The following is an 11,480-nucleotide window of genomic DNA, read 5'->3' as shown; positions in this document are numbered from 1 at the left end:
AGAAAAGAGCTCCTGCATTGTTCCACAAGAGGCTTGGCAAAAAAAATGTTTACGTATCTTTTTTACTAGTTGTTCCTGGTGTGCAAGTAATGCACTTTTATCTACGTTTTATCTGTTTAGGTCACTGCACGCATTGTGCCATTATGACCATTCAGTTGTTGGGAGTCCCAACCTAAAATGATTCAGAAATATTCAGTTAACTTCTCATTGTGTTGTTACTTTTAAAGGGCCACCTTTCTATGCAACGTGTAAAGAATACCTGGACAAACACGAATGCAACCATGGCTATAGCTCAGGCTAAATGCTGAAGTCAATGTAATAACAAACATGCTGGTGTTTAACAGATATCTTTATCATGTTCACCATCTTATTTTAGTGTGTTAGCATGATAGCATTAGCTAATTAGCTCTAAACACAAAGTATTCGCTGATAAAGTAGTGGACAAACTGACACGCTGAGCTGATGATGGCGCTAGAGGGATCACAAAAGTCAAAAGGGGACATGAATGACTGCATCACATGCCATGGCAGTCCATCCAATAGTTGTTGAGACATTTCATGTCAATCCACAAATGTCAACCACATGGTGGCGCTAGAGAAGGAGTCAGGGGACTACTACAATCAGCAGGTTTGAATATATAGGAGCCATGAATGTTTGTACAAACTGAGGTGTCAGTCTTGATTGTGAGATATCTCACTGCATAAGTAAAAACTTTGACCTACCGGTGGCAATAAACAAAAAATTCAGGGGATCACCAAAGTCAAATCAATAAAACTGGGATGACAGTCAGGTGTCTGATAACACAGCCTCTGCAAAAAAAAACAGACAAGAAAAATAGGAAGTATTAAAAAAGAAGTATTGTGTGCACAAACAGCTGACAAAGAGCCTTGTTTTCTGTTGGTGGTCATTTTGATCCAGCAGTCTTTTGTCTTACACTCAAGACGAATGATAGACTTACTGTGAAGAAGAAAAATGTAACCTCTCAGGGACATTTCTGACTTGTTTGTTTCAGAATTACTTCCTGTTGAAGCTCCCACTGCTGCTTGCTAGTGCTAGAAGTGAAAGCTTATGAAGAATAACTCCATGCACGGCATACAGTGAATGTGACAGCTTAGGTGGAAGCATCAACCTTATGCTTGCTGTTATGAGGTTCTATCCACTTCTGTAGGCTAACATATTAACAAAGGGACAAAAAGGAAGAGAAAAGGTCGTTTTTGCAGAAGTGAGCAGAGTCCGGAGGAATTTGAAGAAAATTGATTTAACTCATTACAATTTGTGGCCTTATACAATATTTGCAGTGCAGTTGATCATGCAAATGCAAAAGGAAAACCAAAGCAGCATGCGTTATCTTATAAACAAAACAAAAGTCAAGGACATGTCCCAACTGTGCTGTTTCTATCTTTTGATCTTACTTGTAAGATAGTATTCACAGCAAATACTTTAACTGATGTTGAGATATTTGTTTTGTGCCACGGATCTCATCATAGTGTGATGTTTGTACGTTTTCATATTCCTTCTTCAATAATTCTGGGGGATACAGCATATCCTGTGGCGATGTCAATAGTTTGTATAAATTGTATGTGTTTCACCCAATTATTCTTTACAGAAAAGACTTAACAAGACCAGAGAACTCTGGCCTCGCCAACATTAAACATTGGTCTGGCCTTGTTAGTGAGCTTGAAGTGCAGATATCTTATTTACATTTTGTCATTTAGACTTAAAATTAGCATTTTCAATTATATATGCCGCAGACCGTCTTCAAAAAGTGATTCCACTCAGTTCCCCTTGAGGAAAACACCCATTAATTAAATAAGAAAATAGGCTGCGCTGTGACACTGATGTAGTAATGAATTGGTAATGTTATGGCTCTCATTAAAATAGGCTGTGTTCAGATGGTAAACATACACATTTAAAAGCTAGATGTCATAAAACATACACGTTTTGAAAAAAATCTGAGTGGCACAACTGCATAGCAGCTCATTTATAATGCTTATGCAAATCTTTTTTTTCCATTAGACTGCAAGAAAGCAGGTTGCAGGATGGCATCGTGAGTCAGGTGATGGCCTATTGGTCCATCAGCATTTCACAGACTTCAGCTTAATTGACCTCGACTGGAAACCATATCTGCAGGCCAAGTGCTCAAATCCCTAGTGCTAGAAGTTATCAGCCCTGCAGAGGTGTCCTTGAAGTCCTGCATTATATCAGTCAGTGGTGCTGCTCTGTGGCTATAGGATTTGCCTACATGGGGAGGGCATGGGCATGTTGGACCAAACATGTTTCAGTACAGATTAACTTGATTTTGTGTAGCATTAGGAATGCGTACACAATCGGATTGCTTTCCATACCAACTGGGATTTGATCATGCCCAGTACGGAATAGGATTGGGCCAATATTGGATGGAGATAGTGTCTGGGCTGATTGTACCAACACCTACCTGCAGATTTCATCCAGATGACAGTTGGCAGCATGCCAATAGGCTAGTTGTCGATAGGACGGACTTCATTGTTTTTTTTGGAGTCAAGACACGCGTTAATAGTTTAAATAACACCCAAAGTAGTGTGAATCTGTTGTCAAAGTAAAAGTTTACAGCTAACCTAATGCTTCATGGGGAAAGAAACAAACAAGAGACCCGCTACATTTAGATGAGACCAAACCTGGATTTGAAAAACAAAGATTGCTGGCAAAGTAGAGTGAAACTGTACCGAGACACCCTCAATTCTTGATTTGGGATTTATTTTTGCTTCTTTACAAACGTTTCTGGTTTTATTTTGAAGGCGCCCACCGGAAACTTCGTATGTCATCGCGTGTATTTGACTCTGCTGCTATGGGAACCACAGTCTGTGGGCGGAGCTTGCTGATGCCATTCGACTCGGTGTTCGACGCGGAGATGAAGTCCTCGTTGACCAGCGCATAGTTCTCCTCCCTACGAGCTACTGTAGCGCACAACTTTTAGTGTCCGCTGTTCGTGCAGTCTGCGGACTTATCCAGAGAACAAACCAGACATTTTGCCCCCAGTTGCAGTCTTTTTCCCCCCCTGTTAATCCAGACCGGGCTAGACGTGTCTGCACAGTACCCCCACCACCTTTCGGGTGCAGCCAAATAGTCTGTCTGGTGCTTTAACGGGAAGAAAAACAACAACATCAACACACTTTTGTTGGACTGTTTTGCCGAACATGACGAGGACATGTGGAAGTAGGTGTGAACCGACCGGTGATGAGGATTATCTCCGCAAATAACACGCATGCAGTGAGGCGCCCTGGTTGCGGATTCAGCCTGTGCTCGGTCGAGGGGGAGACATTGGGAGAAGTCGCGTGGAGCACAAAGAGCTTTTTAAAGCAGAGGACGCAACAAGTTTGGACCATGCACCAGCTGCGCTGACAGAGGACCGAGGAGGCTAGGAGAGGAGGTGAAACACTGACTTGTTATTTTTTTATAGCCACACTTTCATCACAACACAAAGTTGGACAATTCAGAGAAGTTTCCAGTGTGTGTGCGACCAGTTAAACGTGCTTTATATTCACTATCGACTGAAACTTCACTTAGCCAAAGTGTTTTTTTTATTTGTTTACTGCAGTGTTTTTGACCACAGTGTGAGGCTCTCTGAACTGAAGTCCACTTTAAATGCGGACTGGTTTGCGGCCAGTGAGTGCACCGCCGTGCCACTTTATTTCTAATTCGAGACAAAGCGGAGGAACAGAGAACAGGTTAATTGTTCACCTTTTGGTACCAGCACTATGGAGCTGACATACAGGAGCGTTGTGCTGCTGGGGTGCGTCTTCCTTGGCTGGACTCTCCTGGCTTCTGCAGAGGAAGGTGAGTCTGGACTTTTTTTCTCTCCTTCAAATGCTGTCTGGACTTGTTTTCTGTGGTTGCATGGCTGAGTGAGATGGCCAATTAGGATTACATCCTGTTCTTTGCCCAAAAAAAAAAACAGAGTGCAGTAAAAACCACAAGCAATTTTAAGTGCATTCAATGCTAAGAATTGATCCTAAATCACAGAAATATCATAGAAATATCATGGCAGGATGCGGTATCTCAATAATTACAATGTATGTTACGTACATATAGCATTCATCTTTATTTCCTTCTTCTGGCATTTTATTTTGAAAGTGTTTCTTCCAGTGTAAAGAAATAACAAAACTCTGGTTTCCTCTCCTGAAATCCTCAGGAAGTTCATTTCTAAGACGTAGACACAAATTTTCCCTTTAGAGTTAAAGGTCCCCCGGCTGCAACCTTGAGACCCGTAACCAGCTCGCCTTAAATCAATAATGAGACTTTCGTTGCTCTGAGGATGACACAGGGCAGATGTGGTCTTCTGTGAGATCTATTGTGGGATAACACATCAAACACTTTGTGTGTGAAGTCTGGATCGAGACTTGACTATTAACAGGTCCCGGATCAGCTTTGTGAGCCCAGGAGGGACGAGTAAGACGTAAGCTGTCATAAAGTTAAAGAAAATGATGCGTTCCAACTGTCGGGCGAGTGAAGCTCGGCATCATCAGCATAACAACAGGGCCAGTGTCTGGATAATTGGCTTAATGCAGGGGAGCAAGACTGAGCCTCACTGAGCCACTTTGACAAATCAGAATCAACCAGAAGGCCCGCGTGTCTTATTATTTTTAATCTCTGTCTTCTTTTGTGATATTATTCAGGACGTTTCAGTGCTGTGGAGTGAACTGATTTCAGTTCGTGAAGAATGATGTCGAGGCAACATTTCTGTAAAATGGATATAAAAATAGTAGGCCTGTGTTTGGGGATTAGAGGATCACAACTGGGTTTCTTTATAGCTGTTGAACCACAGGTTTTTTTTACCTGACTGCTGTGTAGGCTGCACGCTGCTGTGCTCCTGTGAAGACTACTCTTTATTCTCCATCAAGCTATTCCTGGTCGACACTGTGTCGGGCTTACGGCTGCTTAGGGTGACATTGTGGTGTCAGAAGTCTTGTTTTTCTAGATCTCATTTCGCCTCACTAGTTAGCATCACAGAGCGAAGAATGGAGACGTATGCTAATATTAACTTGATACAAATCATTGACGCGGCGGCCATTTCTCTGGCTGGTTCCCAATGTATACTTCTACATGAGGTAGGTGTTTTGTGACTTTAAAAAAAACAATGGGCTCTTTTACAATGAGACCCCCCCCCCCCCCCCCCCAATATGGTCATTCCAATCAATAGCTGCTGTAAACAGGAACACGGCGACCGTGCATGACTTCACATACTCTGTGGCAGGAACATGAATCTGTCAACTGCTTCTGGTCTGAGTCTGGATGTATCCGCTGGCACTGAATACCCTTTCTTAGAGGGGGGGGGGGGGGGGTAGACTTACAGTATGGCATCTACTGTAGACTGAACAAACACATGGGTGCATCACATCGCCCGTGTTCTCCTGAAGGGTGTTTAGAAGCTTAGATTTGCAGCATTAAGAGAAGAAGTAAAAAAAAATGTCCGCAGCTGAGAGTCTTGAGTTCTTGCGGGTAAAACAACCGTTGTTGACTTTGTATTTCAGGTGAGAAGATTGGGATTTCCCCAGACATTAAACAGTTTTCATTAAACAGGAGCCAGGGATCAGGCCATTAGAGCAGCGGTAGCTTCTTCCACAGCGGGGGACTCCGACTCAACGCAGAGATTTTGTTCTCCGGGACGTAAGAGATGCTTCACCTCATATCTATGCGTGGGAAGCGATGCCAAGCAGGTTTTTTTTTCCTTTCATTTTTGGTGGCAGAATCCTCAAACATGTTCCTCGAGTCAATCAGAAATAGTCGACTCGTTATAAGACGCTGGTTCCAAACAGGTGCAGCTCGGCCTCGAACGTGGAGGACGGGGGCCGAGGGCTTGTAGCGACTCGTCGTCTGACTCCAGAACATCTGTGTCTCACCAAGTATGAACAAGATGTCTGGTTTCCGTGTCTCGGATAATGGCCCAGTCCTCCGTGCCAGCACACTCTGGATCATCCTCCCCCTTGTTCTCTCCGTCTAGTCGTGAATTCTGTAGCGAACCGATGGGGAGGGTATTGATGAGGCTCAACAGCTGCCAAATCTCTCTCCTCTTTCCAACTAAAGGATAAATGACTCACTTACACACAGCAGCGCTGGGATCGTTCTTCCTTCTGTCTCTGTGAAGATTAAAACACAGATCTCTTGATCAGATAATTAACTTTGGCTCGGAATTAATAACAAGCTTTGGGTGGAAATTAGTAATGCGGATGCACACACACTGTCACTCACACACACACACAGAGAGAGAAAACAAACACTAGTTTCGTACTGCCTCGCTTTTGAGATATAAAATGTCATGTACAGAAAAAGTAGGAACCTTAAACTATAAAAAGGCATAAGCTTTTCTTTATCCAGGATTAGTAATTCTCACTGATGTTTACCGCAATTTTGAAACATATTTGACATTATGAATGTAAGCCCTTAATGTTCCTCGCCCTCCCACACACAAGCTCAACCTGTAAAGTACCCATTTTGTTTTCCCTCGTTATTCCTCGCACATATACACTTTCTCTCTCTTACCGATGGCAAGATGCAGCCAGCGACAAAAGCGCTGCAGTCTTTTCTCACCTGCTCGGGTCCAGAGCTGAAACGACATTTAACATCATTTTTTCGAAAGTGACGCAAAACTTGTCGGCACACTTCTAAACTCGGAGGGCACATATTCCGCTCCGGTGGCTGACATATTCTCGTGTGTTCTGTTTAATTTCCGTGGCTTGGAGGCGTTTTGTGAGAGCTCGTGCTACTGAAGTACCTGTGTGATCATCTGAAGTGCAACAGCTCTGTACAGACAGTCGCTCCTGATATCAATAGACAAGTTCACATCCAAATGCACAAATTCCAAACGAATTTCTAGAAAAGTCTGTAAAAGGAAATGCAACTGGCGAGTTTCTATCCACGACGGTTGTGCAAAATACTGTTGGCGTCAAGACAAACAGCCGGTGGTGTAAATTCTCACGTCGATTGCCGTTAATAGTTTCAGAAGAAGAGGACGCAGCGTCATGACAAGCATTCAAAGAGATCCACGAAAGCCCAAGCAAAGAAAAAGGGAAGTGGAAAATGTGATGGAAATGTGGCTTTCATGTTTCCCTAACCCTCTCATCTATTCATTCGAGGAAGGTCACAGTCTCCTGATTGCTCCGCACTGAATGGATGTTTTTCGTCTGCCGACATTTGAGTGGAAGCCTCGGTGACAAATACGTCACATGCTTCCTGTTCGTCGCCATTCATCTGTTGAGTGTGTTTCTATTGCGCTTTTTTTTAATTAATTTTTTTACCACCTCAGTCAAAGGTAAAAACCTGTTTGTGATATTGCAAAAACAACAAGACAGTCCTGCATGCCTGCTGGGGGATTTTTTTTGATGTGCAAATTAAGAACGTGCATAAAATCCGGTGGATTGAAATGCACCACACGGCTCCCTGTTTACTCGCGTTCATGCAACTTGACTGTAGATCCGTTGTGGCGGAGACATATCTGAGGTTCTGGAGTTTGATTGACTGCTGAACATAAAGTGTCTCTTTAGCAAAATGGATTATTTTTGGTCTGGGAGGCTTGTACTTAGTGCGTACCTTTTTTTTTTTTTATTACAGCCTTGTAAATCCACCTTTCCATACTAGCAATCTCCTGCTTCTGCAATATGGTATGTTACTGCAGCTGTTACCTCCCTCCATTTAGAAATCATCTCTCCACATAATGCAACAAGAGAGTGCAGCTGCCAGTGTGATTTGTTAAGCAGAAGCCCGACTTGTTGGGGGTGAAAAACATCATCAGCACTTTTTTTTTTTTTTTTTAGCCTCTGCTGATGGAAAGAGGGCTGAAGTGTCATCCTGTCGCCTGCCAACTTTACACATACGCGCAGACACACACACACACACACAGCAGTTGTTTCGTTCCATATCACCCCCCCCCCCCCAAACCAAAGCAACCCTTAACAAAAGAGTTCACATTCACATCTTTTGTTCTGACACGTGCTGCCTCCGTCCTGAACAATGAGCTCACACACAGCTACAAGTAGATGCACCCGGGGGGGAAGTGGGAGTAATGAGACAACTAGAGTAATACGTTCACATTCCAATTAGAGTTCCATGATTTAAAACATTCTGTAAATTGAAAATGATGCATGTATTTGATGCGGTAAAAAGAAAGCGGATATATCTCCACGCTCTAATGGGAGTGGGTTGACAAAGATGCTCCAAAAGAAAAAAAACCACTCTGTTCATATTGTGCAATGCTGTTGATTGGTCGCGGTTGGATGGAAGCGTCTGTACGTTGCTTCAAACAAACACTGCAACACTCACCAGTTGCTTATATACATCCAGACACGCGACGGGCGTCTTCACATGGAATGAAAACATTCACGGCTCATATTTATGTAATCTGCTGATGGATCGCTTTCAGTGGAAAGATTGACATCAACCCTCTAAAAACTAAAATATTCTCCCTTCTCCCACACAATCTCTTTATTCCCCCCCCCTTTCTTCGTGACATAACTAGCATGATGAATAGCTTAATGCTTCTCAGTCTAAACTGAAACTCACAAAGTGTCTGAAATGCAGAAAGGATGTTTTTTTCTTCATCTAAGGCCTCACTTGAGCCTCAATCCCCTTCTTTTCACAGACATGTAGCCTTTTCTTTTGCTACTCTCTCCACGTCCTCTGTCTCCTTGATGTTTGACTGGTGCTATGCTGTTTTTCTCTTGCTGACTGTCTCCCCTGCCGTGGAAATGTGGATCGTTTCCCAGAAATCCTTTTAAACGGAACCGATTTTTTATAAGAAAGGGATTTGCATTTAAAGCAACCTCCCTCCCCCTCTCTCTGAAAGCCTGTAGCCCATCATCCTCAGCACCTCAATCCGATGATTAGCTTCCTCGAGAGTTAAACAGGCATCTGAGTGCCACAAGTACTCTCAGTCCGTGTCCCCCCCCCCCCTCTTCTCGCAGTGAAGGATGCGTATGGCAGCCGGGAGTTGCAGGTGGATGATATTTTAGCTCGGTGAGAGGATACACTCCCAGCCCATACATCCATGTCAGGCATTCTCTTTGGAGAGCCAGTCTGTCCTCCACCCACACGCTCTTCTCTGAGAGTGGGACACAATGGGGACAGGCTGCAGCAGAGAGGGAATGAGGCCACAGCCTAAGCACCAAGGAGGATATGGCACTTTTTTTTTTTTTTAGAGGGATGGGGTGGGGGGGGGGGTTCTCTTTGAAGTGAGTCAAGGAGAGCTGGGGAGACCGGCATGAGTCGACGAAATGGAAAAGAGCAAGTGCAGAGAGAGGGTGGGGGGGCAAGTATGTGCACATCTGCGTGCTGGCGTATTAAGCAAAGTATGTTCATTGCCTATTTACATTCTGTAATCACACACACCTGAGGCCAGATATGTGAGATATATATATATATATATATATATATATATATATATATATATATATATATATATATATATATATATATATATATATATATATATATATATATATGTGATTATGACAAAGGGGGATTAAAAAGGCCTTTAATTACGCCGAGAAGAAGAAGCTATTTATCTCGGGTCCATCTTTCTCATTTATCTCACACACCAATCACAGCTGTGAGAGGCCCGCCGAGCATTGTGGAGCAAAAAAGAAAATCCATTGTGAGGCGTTTTCTACGCGCTACGTCTCGTGCCTTGTGGTGTTTTTGTCGTTAGATTAAAAAATAGCATGCAATCTTGAGGGGGGGGGGGGGGGGGGGTCTGATGCTGGATGTGCAAGAATTGATAAAAAAAATATATCAACCTTGATGTCAAGACGTCTCAGCTTGAAGCATGCACCGTCAGCCGGCCTCGATTCGATTTTGAGTCTGGGATATTTTCTCTCTCACTGCGTCAAAGGTTGACCTACATCTGCTGCTGGATGTGCCCGTTTTTAAGTAAAAATGGAATCCACTTGGTTCGACATCAACCTGGAGACCTGCGTGCATATATTTTTGCTTTCCACCTTCATAGCATGCACATGTCTCCCAGGGCCTGCTTTCATACACCGCCCCGAACCAGCGGCATAGCAGACGCATTCCTGTGCGCTAGCTGCCCTCCTACAGACCTGCACACCGCGAACAGCTTTAGGAGGGAGTCGTGCTCCAAATAGGAGTGGGCAGCTCAGTTAAAGAAGCATTAAAACACCTTTTTTTTGTTGGCAGCTTTGGTGTCTTCTTTTTGAAGGGTTGCTGCACACGCGTGTTCTTGCACATCACCGTCGCTTCGACAATAACCGATTTGCTTTCGCAGCTCAACTCTTGTCCGTTCATTTGAAGAAGAGTCGTCGTATTATTAAACTCGGCCCATTTCTTTTCAGACATTGTCGGTTGTCATATTCAGTGTCTGTTGGTGTTTGGATATGGAAGAAAAGGGTGATGTGTCAAGATACAAGAGAGGATTCTCACAGAGAGTCTGTTTCTCTTGTATCTCGACTTAGATGTGTCAATCCTCAGATGTCTGCAATGTTAGCTTCAAGCTGTCCACCTCCCACTACAGATTAGTCACTGAAAGGTGTGTGTGTGTGTGTGTGTGTGTGTGTGTGTGTGTGTGTGTGTGTGTGTGTGTGTGTGTGTGTGTGTGTGTGTGTGTGTGTGTGTGTGTGTGTGTGAGAGAGAGCATTTTCTTCTGCAAGATTTATTTACCCCCCTCCAAAAAAGTGAATTGTAGATTCTGCTTTAGTAAAGGCTTTGATACCACTGCTGTGTTAAAAGAACAGCAGTAGACATTTTTGGGGCTCATTGAGAGTTCGTTAGATGCTTCACAGCAGTAGATGGAGCTATGTGGGGCTTTTTTTTTTCACCAAGCCACATTTGAAATTAGATAGGTCACCACCTGTCATATGTTAGTTTATAAAAGCTCATATTTCCCTGCTTTTGTCGCGCTAACAAATGGGAGTTCATTTTTTCTGCTGCAACTCTGTAGGATGATGTATCATTCCAGCCCTGTGAGTGAACACACATTACAACATTTTGGAATGGATCCCAGTCTTTTCTGTTTGTGATTAAATGACATAAGATACAAACATGGGAATAATTCAGCTGCACCGGTAGTAACTGGCAAACTATCTGGCCCAATTCTTGAGCAATCGCGGGGGTGTGGCAGAGTCTCCCGCTGGTTGGGAAAATCATCCCAGATTTCAGCGCCACGTGTCTCTGAAGTGTCCGCGCTACAGGGGTGCCAGCCTATGACTGACCCTGACCTCAGGCCTCCCCCGTGGACCGGAGAAGACGAGGCGGCCGAGAAAGTGTTTCGAGGCAAGCACAGCACCTGCACTCTCTCTCATGCGTGCGTGATGACACAGCTCAGCGCAGACGATCAGCTGCCTTCAAGCCTTCCATAAAGGAGATAACAACTTGAGGCGAGTTGGTTTGTAGAGGGCAGTTCTGACTTCAGACTGAGGATTTATGATGGCTCACAGGCACAGAAGTGAAGCCAATGCTGAAGTGCCCTCAACTTTCTTCCTCTGCATTCTTCCTCT

The 11,480-nt window shown here is 43.8% G+C and overlaps 1 protein-coding gene across 1 annotated transcript in view; it reads left to right on the top strand.

The window, feature by feature from the left end:
* The first annotated feature begins 2,985 nt into the window (after positions 1–2,985).
* LOC306788257 (ephrin type-B receptor 4a-like) overlaps positions 2,986–11,480 on the top strand; it is a 33,451-nt gene continuing 24,956 nt past the window's right edge. The window contains exon 1 of the mRNA XM_079283699.1: positions 2,986–3,813. Coding sequence (XP_079139825.1) covers positions 3,735–3,813 — 79 coding nt within the window. The 5' untranslated portion in view covers positions 2,986–3,734. The remainder of the gene's footprint in view (positions 3,814–11,480) is intronic.

The sequence above is a fragment of the Melanostigma gelatinosum genome (assembly GCF_949748355.1).
Source record: "Melanostigma gelatinosum genome assembly, chromosome: 14".
Lineage (NCBI taxonomy): Eukaryota > Metazoa > Chordata > Actinopteri > Perciformes > Zoarcidae > Melanostigma > Melanostigma gelatinosum.
Note: the sequence above shows the minus strand (reverse complement) of the source record. Positions and strands in the feature narration are given on the sequence as shown.